This window comes from Globicephala melas, chromosome 12 (genome assembly GCF_963455315.2).
Source record: "Globicephala melas chromosome 12, mGloMel1.2, whole genome shotgun sequence".
NCBI lineage: Eukaryota > Metazoa > Chordata > Mammalia > Artiodactyla > Delphinidae > Globicephala > Globicephala melas.
The window spans coordinates 68,681,055-68,698,629 of record NC_083325.1 but is presented as its reverse complement, the minus strand read 5'-3'; the positions used below and the strand labels follow the sequence as shown (position 1 = coordinate 68,698,629).

Sequence of the window (17,575 nt, the reverse complement as noted above, 5' to 3'; positions counted from 1 at the left end):
GCATAATCTGAGATACTGGTTTCTTTTTCTTTTGAAACAAATACAGTCGAACAAATGTGGTAGAAGGTTATAAGAATGAAGACTTCTCTCAAAACTTTCAGTTAGTTGGTTTAGTAAAAATTCAGACAAAGCATGATTACTTTGTTTGTGTATTCTACATATAGACCAAAGAAGCATGACTTTTGAGTAAGGAGAGAATGTTTACAATATAGTCTTTTTTGGGGAAACCTTCTTCCTTTATTCCTGCGCATTTTAAAGATCAAATATTTTAGGCCGCCCGGTGGTTAGGACTCTACGCTTCCACTGCAGGGAGTGCGGGTTTGAGCCCTGGTGGGGGAACTAAGATCCTGTATGCTGTGCGGCACGGGACCCCACCCCCACCAAAAAAAAAAAGATCAAACATTTTTTTGCTATTTGCTTGTTAAAGCTATATATGGATTTATATTTTCTAAGTTGATAAACATCTTAACACTATGCCAGTGACTTGGGTGGCATTTCACTTTTTCTGTCGAAACTGATGATTTTTTTTGACTGGGCTGGGCACATTAAGTCAATTTTTATTATATTGTTTTTTGTTAAAATGTCAACATTTGCCATTTCAGGTTGTTTAATGTAGTTCATGGTAGAATTCATTTTTTTATAAAAACTTAATAAAGAACTGGTGTTGGCTTTTTAAGTCGTTTTATAGTATAATACTGTCTTAATCTAGTCTAGAGTTAACAGAATTTCAGGATTGGAAGACATTAAACCCTAACAACCACCATGTGATATATTAGCCCCTTCTAACAACCACCATGTGATATATTAGCCCCTTCTTAGCTTCCCTGCTAAGCGCCTATCCAGGCTGTGCCTGAGTATCTCCAGTCACAGGGAAACTCCATGAGTCCCAAGGCCACTTATTGGGCAGCTGTGCTGTTAGAAAGTGCTTTTGTGTCACTTCTACATCTTGACACAGTATGGAACAAACAATGAATCCTCGATGCAACAGTACTTCACATAAATGAAGATAGCTGTCACGTTTTGTATTTTTCTCTTCTGCAGGCTGACACATAGCCTTTGCTTATACCATGTGATTTGTGTCCTTTTACCATTCTTGTTGGCTTTTCTGAATGTGATCCAGTTAGTCTCTCTACTTCTCAAAGTGTAATACCTAGAGCTGAATGACGTGTTTGAGGGATGGTTTTAACCAGTGTGGAGTACAGTACTGTTATCTTCATTTTTCTGGAAATTATATTCTCTGAGGTTGTATTGGACAGAGCTTTGTGTTGCAAACCATTGGCAGGTTGTAACCCATTGGTATGTTATAAAATCATTTTAGTGGGTCTTGATCCACATTAAAAAAATACGAAATAGGATAGAACTGAATAAAAAATATCAGTGCATTTCATGTAGTAGAGCTAAGTATTACAGAAAAATGTTTCAATTTGTATATATAGACACATAGACACTTGTGTATACACACGTACCCATATATGTACATATATACTCAGCACATGTGTGTGTAGTGAGTGGTGGTACAAAGTGGTGATATATAAGTTTCTTACTGTGTATCAGAAAGGTGTGAAAGCCTCTGGTCTAGACTAGAGGCTTCCCCTCCTTGCTTTTCTCTGATGGCTCCTGTTCTCTTCCGGCTCTGCCACCACTTACATCCTCCAGCTGATATTCTTCTCTTTCTTCCCCTGTGGGTCCTGCTGTGCAACATGAGGGGCATCCTGGGCTCCATTAGATTCGACTTGGGACCTGGGAAAATCATTTTACTGCTCTGATTCAATTTCTGCACGATGGGACCCCCTCTGATAATTTTTGTCTGTGGAATAAAGAAGGCATAGTAGTGAGGTGAGGGGGTCAATTGAAGATTTTTTTTTTGCTTGTTTGCTTTAAATTCTGAAAATTATTACCCAAGCAAAATTAAGGCTTTAATGAATACAGTGTTTGAGATAGACTTTCCTTCTCCATATTTCTGGTTTTGCAATTTGTGCTTTTGAATACTCCTAACAGTAATTACGTACTCTGTACCAGGCCCTGTTCTAAGCACTTTATATATATCAAGTCAGTGGATCCTCATGACAGCTCCATGGAGTGTGACTATCATCCCCATTTTACAGATGAGGAAACCAAGGAAGAGACCGATTATTTAACCTGCACGAGGCTTTAAAATTCATAGTGTATAACAATTGTATCTCAAATGGCAATCTAAGAAAAAAATCCTCTGAAACCACCTACACCTGAAATCCGTGGATGGCACATTTGTCCCATTATCTTGTAGTTCCAGATATGCTCATATAACAGATGCTAAGTTTTTTCATAATCACTTAAAGAGAAGAATTTGAGAATTTAAAAAACTTTTCTTTCATCTTTGGAAAGCACCTCTCACCAGCAGGAAAGGGAATCCTTTAATGACACTTCAGATCTATTAACTCTCCCTCTTCCCTCCGCTCTCCCATTCTCTCTCCCCTTCTCCATTTTTACCTTCACTGTGTTGTCTGTTTCCACTGCAGTTCACTCTTCTACTTCTTCTTGTTTTTTTTCTCTCTGTCCTCCCCTGTCCCCTACCAGTTTTCCATTTATTCTTTTCTGTACCCTACCTTTGTACTGTTCATGTTCACTCAAATTTATTTATTTATTTAAATTTTTATTTTATACTGGAGTATAGTTGATTAACAATGTTGTGTTAGTTTCAGTTGTACAGCAAAGTGATTCAGTTATACATATACAGGTATGTATTCTTTTTCAAATTCTTTTCCCATTTGGGTTATTACAGAATATTGAGCAGAGTTCCCTGTGCTATACAGTAGGTTCTTGTTGGTTATCTATTTTAAATATAGCAGTGTTCAAATTTATTTTTTATAAGAAGTAATATACTGAGCACCTAGTAAGTGTGAGGCACTGTGGAGATACAAACAAATAAAACTAATATCATGAAAATCAGTAAGAGAAAGATGAAAGCTCTGCCAGTTCATTCCCTTGAGAACGTGAGCCACTGGAGCATGCCAAGACAAATACTCTCCAGTCCTTTCCTGTAAGGAGCAGGAATTGAGATTGGGATTTAGCATATAGGTTATAAATGGTATAAAATATAAAGCAGAGTTCAGAGAATAGGGAATACATCCATTTAGGTCATGTTTGGGGTCAAGGAATGAAAATGGTGGCCTAAAACTGTTACAGGAATATTTTTATTGAACAAATTAAGTGTTTTATATAAAAATTGCTTTTTCTAAAATTATGTTGTACATTAATTGTAAAAAATAGTATGTAAGTTGGCCTTGTCCCTGGTGATTTCTATAATTTTTTTTTTTTTTTTTTGTGATATGTGGGCCTCTCACTGTTGTGGCCTCTCCCGTTGTGGAGCACAGGCTCCGTACGCGCAGGCTCAGCGGCCATGGCTCACGGGCCCAGCCGCTCCACGGCATGTGGGATCTTCCCGGACCGGGGCATGAACCCGTGTCCCCTGCATCGGCAGGCAGACTCTCAACCACTGCGCCACCAGGGAAGCCCTATAATATTTTTTAATGTAAGAATCACCAGCATTCCCACAGTTGGAATAGGAATCCGTCCAGGACATTTACGTAATTTGTTTCAACTTTGATATGACCTTGGGGTACACTTGTCCTCTCCGGCTCCACTTGCTCACCTGTACTATATATGCAGTAGTTTTCAGGTGCCTCCTGTGTGCCACCAGGTAGGCTGCTGAGCATTAAGGGATCTAAGGTTTAATGTACTCTAGTTTATTATAGAGCTTTTGTTTTAGCAGAGCATCTGTCTCCTTGGTTTTGCCCTATTTAAGGACACTTGCAGGTACTTATTTTTCCTTCCTCTCTCTTGATCAGATCCAATTAATTCTTAGAGCCCGGGTTCCAGTGAACCTTCCTTGACTACCTGCTGAAAGTGGTTTCTCTGCTGTCTCAACTCCTATTGTGCTTATTTTCTTTAACCACTAATTTGGCAATTAATCATGTTAATTGCTTTGTGACTTGTATCTATTGTTGTCTTGAATTGTTATTTAAATTGTGCCTTGTTTGACTTTCACAGGTTTGATTTTTGTCTTCTGATTACAGTTCAAGGTTCTTGAGAATAGAGACTCCTTTCTGTAACTCTTATAGCAGTTATCTTTTTTGATTATGTACCTCAAATAATTTGATTATGAACCCCTAATACATGCATATTTATTTAATTATTAAACATACTTGTATATTATAAAACATATATGACATATATTAAAAAGAATGATATACACACTATTACTGTATATAAAGTAGGTAATCAACAAGGACCTACTGTATAGCACAGGCAACTCTACTCAGTATTCTGTAATAACCTATATGGGAAAGAATCTGAAAAAAGATATATGTATATGTATAACTGAATCACTTTGCTGTACACCTGAAACTAGCACATTGTTAATCAACTATACTCCAATATAAAATAAAAATTTAAAAAATGATATAAAATGAAATAAGCACTACTGTAAACATAATTTACGTAATTTTAATATGGCATTTTCACTTGTCATACCTGAAAAAGTAATCTTTTTAAACTCAGGGCTCATGAACAACTACATGGGAACTGAAAGAGAGTGCCAGGGTCAATCTGTATACTACATATTGGTAAGGATTAATTTCTCTCTCTCTGTCCATATATGTATACACATGTACATATACATATATTGCATATATATATACACACACATACATATACATATATATGCATACACACGCGCACACACACACACACACACACACTCTTTTCCCCTAAGTTTTTCTTCCTGCACCTAGTGCGTTGTCTTACATACTCACTTGAAGACAGACCATGGACCATTGACCTGTTAGGTGTAACACTTTATATAGTTATTTTAGTAATAATGTTCAACAAATACTTATAAATTGATTTGGAGTAAGGAAATGTGTATCCCCAATCACATATTTGTGGAAATGTTTCCATAAGAGTTAAGAAAAATTCAATTAAAGAAGAGGTGAAGGGCTTCCCTGGTGGTGCAGTGGTTGAGAGTCCGCCTGCCGATTCCGGGGACACGGGTTCGTGCCCTGGTCCGGGAAGATCCCACGTGCCGCGGAGCGGCTGGGCCCGTGAGCCATGGCCGCTGAGCCTGCGCGTCTGGAGCCTGTGCTCGGCAACGGGAGAGACCACAGCAGTGAGAGGCCCGCGTACCACCCCCCCAAAAAAAAAGAGATGAAGATCATGAAAACAGCTGTTTCAAAATGAGTTAGTATTATGTGAAAGGAAAATGTGAACTTGCATAAGCACTTTTTCATAAGTTTATTGACCATTTGGATCTCCTTTTTTTTTTTTTTTTTTTTTTTTTTTTTTTTGCGGTACGCGGGCCTCTCACTGTTGTGGCCTCTCCCGTTGCCGAGCACAGGCTCAGCGGCCATGGCTCACGGGCCCAGTCGATCCGCGGCATGTGGGATCTTCCGAGACCGGGGCACGAACCCGTGTCCCCTGCATTGGCAGACGGACTCTCAACCACTGCACCACCAGGGAAACCCCTGGATCTCCTTTTATGAAGTGCTCCTTTGGGTCTGCTAACTTAGTTATCTTTTTCTTATTAACACTACAGGAGTTCTTTATATGGTCAGGATATGAGCCCTTAATCAATTTTATATGTTGCAGATATCATCTCTCACTCTGTGGCTTGTCTTTCACTCCCTTAATGGTGTTTTTTGATGAACAGGAGATCTAATATTAAGGTGATCCTGTTTACCCATCTTTTCCCTTATAGTTAGTGCTTTTGGGGAATTTTTGTTCACCCCAAGTTCTTGAAGATATTCTTACATTATCTCTCTCCATCCCAAGTTATCTTCTAAAAATATTTTTCTTCACTGTTTACATTCAGAGCTTCAATCCACTTAGACTTGATTTTTGTGGAATATTACAAGGATAGGGATCAGGTTTCATATTTTTCACTGTAAGTATACCCAGTTGACCCAGCACCATTTATCGAAAACAATTTCCTTTCCTTACTTCTGTGTAAAGATGCCTTTGTCATAAATCAACTGTCCAGATATGTGAGGATCTTTCTCTGGACTCTCTATTCTGTTCCACTGTTCTATTTGTCTGTCTTTGTACCAATGTCATTATTTTAATGATTTATAGTAATTTTTGATATCCAATAGAGTAAGTTCTCCTACTGCGTTTTTTCCTTATTGTGGTAAAATATAACATAAAATTGACTATTTTATCCATTTTTAAGTTTACAGTTCAGTGGCATTAAGTATATTCAGATTGTTGTGCAGTCATCATCACCATCCATCTCTAGAACTTTTTCATCTTGCAAACCTGAAACTCTGTACCCAGTAAACACTATTTCTCCTTTCCCCTCAGCCCCTGGCAACCATCATTCTGTTTTCTGTCTTTTTGAATTTGACTACTCTAGGTACCTCATATAAATGTTATCATACAGTATTTGTCCTTTTGTGACTGGCGTATTTCACTTAGTATAATATCTTCAAGGTTTATCCATGTTGTAGCATATGTCAAAATTTCCTTCCTTTTTATTGATTGATTTTGGCTGCATCGGGTCTTAGTTGTGGCACGCAGGATCTTTTGTTGCGGTGGGCAGGCTCTTTGTTGTGGCGCACAGGCTTCTCTCTAGTTGTGGTGCGTGGGATTCAGAGTGTGTGGGCTCAGTAGTTGTGGCACGCAGACTCTCTAGTTGTGGCACGAGGGCTCAGTTGCCCCGTGGCATGTGGGATCTTAGTTCCCTGACCAGGGTTCGAAACCCTCTGCATTGGAAGGCAGATTCTTAACCACTGGACCACCAGGGAAGTCCCCAAATTTCCTTTCTTTTTAAAGCTGCTGAATAACATTCCATTATATGTATATACTACATTTTGTTTACCCATTCCTCAGTCGGTGGATACTTGGGTTGCTTCCACCTTTTGGTTATTGTAAATAATTCTCTCAAGTTTTCTTCTTCAAGAGAATCTGGTCTATTCTTGGTTCTTAACATTCCATTTAGAATCTGCCTTTCAGGTTTCAGATCAACCTAAGGAGAACTATCATCTTGTCATTATGTTTCTTTTAATCTGTTAACACGATATCTATGTTCATTTTTTATTTTCTTCTTAATAATAGCTTTCTAAATAGTGTTCTTGTGCATCTTTTGTGACATTTGTTTCTATGTATTTGATTGTTTGATGTTATTTTCGATGGCATCTTTCTAAAAGTTTTTATTTTTTAACTGATTGTTGATGGTATATAGATGTACATATACAGTATACAGTTGATTTTTGTTGTATGTTCTTCGTCTAGCAACTTTACTAAACTCACATATTATTTCCAATGATGCAGATGAAGATTTTAAAAGCTTTCTACATGCAGTCATATTATCTGCAAATAAATATAGTTTTATTTCTTCCTTTCCAATATTTATACCCTTATTTCCCCATGCTACATACTGTGTACTAGCCAGGACCTCCAGTACAGTGTTAAGTAAAAGTAGTAAGAAAGGATATCCTTGTCTGATTCTCTATCTCAAAGGGAAAATTTTAACATTTTGTTACTAAGTATGATGTTGCTGTAGGTTTTTGGTAGATGGCCTTTATCATATTAAGGAAGTTTCTTTTTTTAAAAAAATTATTTATTTTATTTATTTTTGTCTGCATTGGGTCTTCGTTGCTGCACGTGGGCTTTCTTTAGTTGCGGCGAGCAGGAGCTACTCTTCATTGCGGTGCACAGGCTCCTCATTGCAGTGGCTTCTCTTGCTGCGGAGCATGGGCTCTAGGCACGCAGGCTTCAGTAGTTGTGGCACACAGGCTCAGTAGTTGTGGCTCTTAGGTTCTAGAGCGCAGGCTCAATAGTTGTGGCGCACGGGCTTAGTTGCTCCGCAGCATGTGGGATCTTCCCGGACCAGGGCTCGAATCTGTGTCCCCTGCATTGGCAGGTGTATTCTTAACCACTGTGCCACCAGGGAAGCCCCAGAAGTTTCTTTTTTTGGTCCTTGTTTTCAAAGAGTTTTAAAAATCATAAATGGATATTTAATTTTATCAAACACTTATCCTGCACTTATTGAGATAATCCTCTTAATTTTCTTTTTTATTCTGTTAGCAGAGTGAATTAAACGCACGTATTAGAAAAGAAGAAAGGTTGGACAGTAATGAGCTAAGCATCTATCTCAGAAAGTTAAAGGATTCCCCCCCTCCTAGTTAACTGCTAAAAATAGTATTTGAGCCCATCATTCCTACTGAAATCATATTGCAATTTAAACCACATTTTTGCTATAGGAACACCTACTAAGATTTAAAAATACTCCCTACTCTAAAGTAGAGTTGAAATCTCTCATTTATAAATGGAGATATAGCATGGAAACTGAGAATAACAGTTGATGCCACATGAACTGGCAAACACATATTTTTGAATATTTTAATTTTATAATTTTTAAAACATTCTGGGCTGACTCACTTATTCTGGTAATGGCATTTTGGATTCCTATGCTAAGAATTAAATCTATCACTTTCTAGTAGGGCCCAGAAATAGATTTTAGGCTTTAGAGATGTAGAGGATGTATTTGGTATATCAGGAACATCATATGTCATCAAGTAGGTAGTTTCATTCTCCTGGATAATGATCTAAAACAGCGGTCCCCAACCTTTTTGGCACCAGGGACAAGTTTCATGGAAGACAGTTTTTCCATGGACGGGGGAGGGGGGATGGTTCAGGTGGTAATGCAAGCCATGGGGAGCGGCAAATGAAGCTTCTCTCGCTCACCCACTGCTCACCTCCTGCTGTGAGGCCCGGTTCCTAACAGGCTGCAGACCGGTACTGGTCCGCAGCCTGGGGGTTGGGGACCCCTGATCTAAAACAGTGTGATTTTGCTGCCTCCTTTTACCAATTTTAATTCATGAGTCTTCTTGTAGAAAGGCCTAAGACTTGACCTAGTGGGTTTTGATATAGTCAACTTAGATGTACCATAATTCCCTTCCAAGACTGAGGGTGAAAGATTCTGTGAATCAGAGGTTCAGATGCCTTCACAGATAAAATGCCCATTTTATAGATTATTTAGATAGCTGTTAAGATATCCTACTTCCGTCTTCTAGCTTCCTTACTGCTGAATTTCAGTCTAGAAACTGATAATTTTGAAACTGATTTAGTCTGAGTGGAATTATTGATGTTGGATTTAGTTCAGAGAAAATAAATTAATTCTTTAAAATGGAAATGTGCTGAATATCAACTAACAATAATTCACTCTAATTTATAACTTAATAGTTACTTAAAATGCAGTTATTGGTCTTTGAGCCTGTTTTTTCTTTATACTCACCTGTTATTTTAGGTTGCCAAAGCTGAAGACTTCCTTCTTAGCTGCTGTTAAATATTGTTGGTTAAGCACAAACGTCATTATCAAGAAAACAGGAAGCTATGTAGGAGAACATGCCAAATGGTGAATTAATAGTCAGGGTAAAGGAAACTGACGTAGACTCAGGGAAGGAACCCTAGACTCATCTACTTTGTTCTTTTTAGGTGGCTTGAAGAATAGAAATGGTTTGTCATTATTTTTTCCAGAAAGTATGTCAAATAATAGGTTTAGCATTAAACTAGAAAGTATATATTTTGCATTGTCTTAAAAATGCTGATGTCTTAAATGTTGTAGAATATCTTCATATAACTTTGTTAATCAAGATTAATTCTTGGTTGTCACTCAAATCATATAAAGTGTTGTGAAATTGCCTACCTTTTCCTCTTTAGAGTGAAACTCTACTAATTTGAGTTTGATCTCAGTAATTAGGAACAAGTAATAATTTAAAGAGGATTCAAATCCAAATTTATGTTTCACTATTTATTTAAAGAGTTTGCTGAATAAATCAAGAGGGTCAACATTATAGCACCTATTTAATCAAGTTATAAGGGCCTTGTTCCCTCTTTTGTATCATTGATTTACACGTATACAGTTCTTATTACTGAGAAATCATTTTCTTTTCATTAAAGCACATGTGGTTGAACACTTTTTGGCAACTTATTGTCAGCTTTTACTTTCCAGTATTATAAGTACTTAATAAAAACACATTTGTTGAAAAGAGTTATAATTCACATTTTCCAGTAAGTCTGATGGTTTCCCCTTTAATTATTGAGAGATGATTTAGTTTGGTGGTTAAGAAAATGGGCCCTGGAGCTGGACATCCTGGGCTTGGATCCCAGCTCTGTCACTTACTAGCAAGTTGCATATCTTCTGTATGCCTCAGTTTCCTCATCTGTAAAATGGAGATAATAATAGCATCTATTTCTGAAGGTTGCCGTGGGCTTAAATAGTCTAATCTAATTAAAGAACTTAGAACAGTGCTCGCCACATAGTAAATGCCCAACAAATGTTAGCTGTTGTTGTTATTATTATTTCTTGTGAAAACAGAGTAATTTTAGGTAATGACTTTAAGTTTAAATTCTGAGTTGCATGCACAACTCTTCAAAGGGAGGACCTTCCACAAATAGTCACACTTTCAGCTTTCTCAGAGGTGAGGATGAGAGCGCCTTCCCAATTCCAGTTAAATCATCAGTTTTTGTCAGGAAAAGAGCACTGGACCGGGAATCAAGTCTTATGCAAATTCATTCAGCAAACCTTTATCTCCATACATAGTCGGTGGAGTAGCCACGTTCTGGACACCAGTGCTGTTGGATTCTAGAGATTTAAAGGTGATTTAAAGATGCTTAGGCTTGGGCTTCCCTGGGGGCGCAGTGGATAAGAATCTGCCTGCCAGTGCAGGGGACACAGGTTTGATCCCTGGTCCGGGAAGATCCCACATGCCATGGAGCAACTAAGCCCATGCACCACAACTACTGAGCCTGCGCTCTAGAGCCCGTGAGGCGCAACTACTGAAGCCCACGCGCCTGGCGCCTGTGCTCCACAACAAGAGAAGCCACTGCAATGAGAAGCCCGTGCACCGCAATGAAGATTATTAGCCCCCACTCGCCACGACTAGAGAAAGCCTGCACACAGCAATGAAGACCTGACACAGCCAAAAATAAATAAATAAAAATTAAAAAAAAAAAAAAAAAAAAGAGAAGATGCTTAGGCCCAGGAGAATAAGATGTGGCCAGAAGTGGAAGTGGTTTCTAATCTGTTGTCATCTGTAAAATGACAGTTTTTGAGTTTAGCTGATGATTACAATCATACAGTAGAATTGCTTAGCACTGTACTAGATGCTGTACTAAGACATTTTTAAAACTGTAAAGCAGTTCTTGGCACCAAGAATCTTAGATCTGGTAGGAAAAACAAACCACAATTAGAAAATAGATCAATAATAATACTGAGAGTCGTGATTAGATGTAAAATAAGAGATCATAGGAATGAGAGTATAAGAAGGTTATTATGCTTAGCATTTCAACGTGCCAATGGTTAGCTGCAATTTCTGTAATAAAGAACCAGAGTAAACTGCCTGTTTGTTGTTAACCTGAATCCCCACTTGAGAATTCCCACTTGGGTAATCTTTTTAAAAGGGAACTCAACCCACTTTGTTCTTCCACATGTTAAACTTTAAAATCTTGAGTCCCCAGATATTGAGGTAATTAGAATTTAGTGAAAGATACATTTTTAGAGCATAGTACATCCAAAAATCCTTTTTACGTTATAATGCCAAGATATGTGTTTTGTTCTTGTCACTGCTGTATTCCCAGTGCCCAGCACACTGCCTGACCTGTAGTAAGCACTCAGGAAGTATAGTTGAGAGGGAATTCCCTGGCGGTCTAGTGGTTAGGACTCCGTGCTTTCACTGCTGAGGGCGTGGGTTCAATCCCTGATCAGGGAACTAAGATCCCACAAGCCTCTGCTTGGCGTGGCAAAAAAAAAAAAAAAAAAAAAAATTAAACAAAAAAATATAGTTGAGAGACAAATTTGAAATTACATTTAAGTTGTCAGCAATTTCTAAGTCATTTAAAAATTATTTTACTATTAAAAGATACTCAGTTTGGAATATTGGTTTTTTAAACCTTAGATCTAACTGTGTGTTAGGACAAGTTGCCATTATACAAATATAATTTTAATGAAGTTGGTAGCTTTTTATTTACCAGCATTTTCATACTTGTGTAAGGAGGTGCCTTTCTAGGAGAATGAACTTTCCTACTGTATTAGTTCTCTGTAATTGCATTTGACTGCAGCTTCATGGGAGGCCTTACACCAGAACTGCCCTGCCAAGCCATTCCCAAACCCTGCCACATAAGAAACTGTGAGAGATAATAAATGTTACAAATGTGACATTTTGTGATATCACAATATAAAGACTTTCATACACTTTACCTGAAGACTCTTTATAGGTAGATCATCCTGCCTTCTTTCCTTTTGAAGAGGAGTGAAGCACTTTAGAAGAAAAAGATAAATCAAGCCATCATAGCCAAGTTTCCTGAGACAAATATAAAAAGAATGTATTTAGCTTTAAAATATTTATATAATTGTAGAATAGTTCATGTTCATTATTAATCAAAACAATGCAGAAAGGTAGTTGAAGAACATTCTAAAAATCACCCCAAATCCTGCTGCATTTTGGTGACGGTCCTTTTGAAATCTGTTATGTACATAGACATACACACACATTGATCTATCTTTTCCGTACGTGGAGCCATGCTATCCATATGTGATTTTCAGTATTTTTTAACCCGTGCCCTTTTTTGATTAACAGAAAAACACTCTTTGAGTGTGATTTGAAATTTCATGGTATATTAAATAACATGACCAAAACCAATTTTATTTTATTTTTTTATGTTTTTTAATAAATTTTTAAATTTTATTTATTTACTTTTCGCTGTACTGGGTCTTCGTTGTTGCTCGCGGGCTTTCTCTACTTGCGGTGAGCAGGGGCTCCTCTTCTTTGCGGTGTGTGGGCTTCTCATTGTGGTGGCTTCTCTTGTCGCGTAGCATGGGCTCTAGGCTCTTGGGCTTCAGTAGTTGTGGCACACGGGCTCAGTAGTTGTGGCTCTCAGGTGCTAGAGCACAGGCTCAGTAGTTGTGATGCACGGGCTTTGTTGTTCCGCGGCATATGGGGTCTTCCCGGACCAGGGCTCGAACCCTTGTCTCCTACATTGGCAGGTGGATTCTTAACCACTGCGCCACCAGGGAAGTCCATCCAAAACCAGTTTTAGACAGAGGTAATTAAAAAAGCGGAAACATTTTAATCTTAAAAGAACCTTTAGGTAACATGACATTGGTTTGTTTCCCATAAAGCTACTTATCCTAGGTAATATGAAAGACAGAGCATAACAAGATATTTTAAATAATTTTCTCAGTATTTAATTGGAGGAGAAGCTGACTACTTTTTAGGAGAGAGAGACCAGCTTAGCCTTTCTTGCCTCTGTTCCCTTGAACAGTTCAGTTCTTGGCCCCAAATTTGTGTATACCTCTCAGCAAAACAGAAGCCCTACAGTTCACTGGAGATTAGTGACATAACCTGTTTATACTCCTGTTTGAGGAGTATTACCCCTGACACCATCCCCACTTCAAGTAAGTGATCTTTCCAACAACAGGACTCTTCTAAGGTGAGTTTTTCTTCTATCTTTTCTTCTTTTTCGTGCTGTGTTAGTGGCCTGTATAGATTGGCTGGCCCACCTATGGATCTGCCTCTGTGTCCATGTGAGACTTGGCTGTCATCTCACACTTTCAGCTCTTGACTTCCCTTCTCCCTAAATGTGAGCTTCTCTGCCAGTTGTCCCCGTTGAATAAATCTTCTGGTCTCCCTTGCCACTGCTGTTTCCCTCATCCAAGTACCTAGCATCATTCTTGGCCTGAAATGGACTCGTTTCTGGTCTCCTCGTTTCCGTTTTGCCTCTTTACAGTTCCCTTTTCCATACAGTATGCTGGGTAATCTTTTAAAAGCTTAGAATCTTAGAATCAGATAATATTACTCTTCCTAAAACCTTCCTTTGTGCTTAGAGTAAAACCTGGATCAACCGCCACCACTTCCAGGGCTCTGCGTGGTCTGTCCCTTGCTTAATCTCTTGTCCTGGTCTTTTGCTGTTTTCTCTCTCAGTCACTCTGCTCTAGCCGCATTGCCCAGACTTAGCAAGATTCCTTCCCCCAGAAATATCAAACTTGTTCCTGCCTTCACGCCTTTGCACCAGCTGTTTCCTCTAGCTGGAACGCTCTTCCCCAGAGCTTTCATGGTTGGCCCCTTCGGGTTATTCAGGTTCCGGATTTCACCTCCTCCAGGGGTCTTCCCCAGTCTTCCAATGTAATGTGGCTCCTGTTTTATTGCAGCTCGCTGTTTTATTTTCTTCATCACATTTAGCAATCTTAAACCATCTTTGTGTGTTTGTCTCCTTTTTTTTTTTTTTTTTTTGCGATACACTGGGCCTCTCACTGTTGTGGCCTCTCCCGTTGCGGAGCACAGGCTCCGGATAAGCAGGCTCAGCGGCCATGGCTCACGGGCCCAGCCGCTCCGCGGCATGTGCGATCTTCCCGGACCGGGGCACGAACCCGTGTCCCCTGCATCGGCAGGCGGACTCTCAACCACTGCGCCACCAGGGAAGCCCTGTCTCCTTTTTTTATCATTTCTCCGTCCCTCGCTAGATCTCCATCCCTCGCTAGAATTTAATTATCGTGAGACTGTAGCTCTTGTCTGTCTTGTCCACCCTGTATTCCTAACACATAGAACAATGTTCAATAAATCTTATCTAAGTGAAAAGAATCAGCGAGTGAATCACGCAGGTGGAGGAATGTATTTTTCTACACCCTGAGGTGGCTGGAACCAGCCCTTCAAGTAGGAAGGGAGGAAGGTGAAGAGGCAGAGCACAAAAACACTTTCCTAGTCGTGGTTAAGGCATAAAGTGAATAATATAAAGTGTGGCCCCACCGTGAATGTAAGAATTTAGAAACCTAATTCACATTGAAGAAGGATGAGTTATTCAAACAAACCAGAATCAGATTAATCCTGAGGATTTCCTGTACTATTAATAACTTCAGTCATTAAGCGGTGTAGGTAATTTGATGATCTTCAAGACCCCAAAAGACACTTGATTGAATATTTTTTAAAAAAATCATTTAAAAACATTGCTGGTTGAATATAAGAGAAAAAATTCTTAGTGTTGCTTATAGGGTCATTTCTGTCCCTTTGTATTTTATAATGCGAAAATTTATGTGTTTTCCATAAGTGTTTTCAAAGAACTACTATGTTGTGAGCTAGAAAAGATTATACTATAAGAGAAATATTTTAGTACCTTTAATAAAATGTGCCCTGAAGAATTTTTTATATTGAAAGGTAAAGGAGTCTGTGTTCTTAAAACCTGTAAAACATTAAAGTAGATTACTCTGCAATGACTAGTGCAATTTTGTTTAGTTTATAAACTAATATTTTTATTGGCCCCTAAAGGTAAAGAGGAATAATCAACCTAGTGATTTATGTTAAATACATTAAAGTTTCTGTCTGCTTCTTTTCTCTTTCACATTCAAATAGTTTTGGGAAAAAGTAATAGTTAATCTGAGATCTGAGTTAGTTTTTCTTCGAGCCAGCACTTCTTAAATTTAGTTTCAAATGACTGTTGCCCTTCAAAGTGGCCATCTCGGAAAGTTGTACATTTGTTCTAACAATGCTTCCATTCCTTAAACTACTTTTGTAGGTTCTTTTTCAGAAATGTTTCATAGGCAGTTTTGGAATTATGAATGAAAATTAGCCTTCTTTACAAATTAAAAACCTTGCTTTTTTTTTGACTAAATGAAGACATACAACTTCCTTGACTGACTTCATATTAATATTTTATTAATTTATGAAGCCAATATTGCTGTTATGCACTTGAAGTTATGACTCAGAAGATTATGAGAGATATCTTACAAAGTAAATCTCTGTAAAGAACAAAGAGTATTGTATAACTTTGTGAAGTAATAGATTAAAAAAAAAAAAGCTGTTGAGACCTGGGTGACTAACTCACCCCCCTTTTAGATTTGCATTTTATCTGAAACTGAGTGCAGTGCATTGTGCTCTGCTACAGATGTAAGTTATGGGGTGCCAAATCTAGAGGAAGCGCCTTATTTTCGGGAAAAGAGAGAAAACCATCTGGTACCAGAAAAAGACCACAAGTGGGCTCTTTTTAGTACTAACTGAGTGAAAACTAAGAGTCTATATTTAAAATATGACCATAAAACTACTCTTCTTTTGCAGCTCTTGACATCAAAGACTACAGACCTGTTTTGGATCATATACCTGTTTTCAAAGTCGAGATACACTGCTTTGAGAGAAGTAGTTGAAGCAGTGTTGGTATTCATTGTTAGAAGGCATATAGGTTTTATTGTGGGAGAAATGAATTATTTGTTTGAGTGCAAGTCTTGCTGTGTCTTGGCCCCATGACCATTAAGGGCTTTTATTTTGTTCTATAAGCCAGTGTCTTAATCGTTTGTCTTTAAGGATCACTTTTTATTAACTTATTAAATATTGTAAATATGCGGGATTTTAAGAAACGCTTTTCTTCTCTTTCTTTTTTTTAAAGCTGCACGTCATTGACTCCTGGACCCAACTGTGACCGATTTAAATTGCACATACCATATGCTGGAGAGACATTAAAATGTAAGTAAATGATGACTCTTCTACTGAAAAATGTAGATTACAGTGCTAGCTATTGGATTTTGTGCTTTAGTTTTTATTTCTGGCTTTTAGGTGTTATCTCCTAAGACACTGATCAGAAGGATTTACCACTTTTTGAAAATTTGTCTTTCAGTCCTAGTTCTAGTCAAAGTAAGGCATGCAGCTCAATATCAAAAAAACAGACAACACAATCCAAAAATGGGCAGAAGACCTAAATAGACATTTCTCCAAAGAAGATACACAGATTGCCAACAAACACATGAAAGGATGCTCAACATCATTAATCATTAGAGAAATGCAAATCAAAACTACATTGAGATATCATCTCTCACCGGTCAGAATGACCATCATCAAAAAATCTACAAATAATAAATGCTGGAGAGGGTGTGGAGAAAAGGGAACCCTCTTGCACTGTTGGTGGGAATGTAAATTGGTGCAGCCACTATGGAGAACAGTATGGAGGTTCCTTAAAAAACTAAAAATAGAACTACCATACAACCCAGCAATCCCACTACTGGGCATATTCCCGGAGAAAACCATAATTCAAAGACTCATGTACCACAATGTTCATTGCAGCTCTATTTACAATAGCCAGGACATGGAAACAACCTAAGTGCCCATTGACAGATGAATGGTTAAAGAAGATGTGGCACATAAATACAATGCAATATTACTCAGCCATAAAAAGAAACAAAATTGAGTTATTTGTAGTGAGGTGGATGGACCTAGAGTCTGTCCTACAGATTGAAATAAGTCAGAAAGAGAAAAACAAATACTGTATGCTAACACATATATATGGAATCTTAAAAAAAAAAAAATGGTGATGAAGAACCTAGGGGCAAGATGGGAATAAAGACGCAGACCTACTAGAGAATGGACTTGAGGATAGGGGGAGGGGGAAGGTTAAGCTGGGACAAAGTGAGAGAGTGGCATGGACATACATACACTACCAAATGTAAAATAGATAGCTAGTGGGAAGCAGCCGCATAGCACAGAGAGATCAGCTCGGTGCTTTGTGACCACCTGGAGGGGTGGGATAGGGAGGGCGGGAGGGAGGGAGATGCAAGAGGGAG

The 17,575-nt window shown here is 38.3% G+C and overlaps 1 protein-coding gene across 3 annotated transcripts in view; it reads left to right on the top strand.

Moving 5' to 3' along the window:
• BABAM2 (BRISC and BRCA1 A complex member 2) overlaps window positions 1–17,575 on the top strand; it is a 434,423-nt gene that overhangs the window by 24,907 nt on the left and 391,941 nt on the right. For all 3 annotated transcript variants that reach the window (XM_030858076.3, XM_030858078.2, XM_030858079.3), the window contains exon 3: window positions 16,408–16,484. In XM_030858076.3, the coding sequence (XP_030713936.1) occupies window positions 16,408–16,484 (77 nt within the window). The remainder of the gene's footprint in view (window positions 1–16,407; window positions 16,485–17,575) is intronic.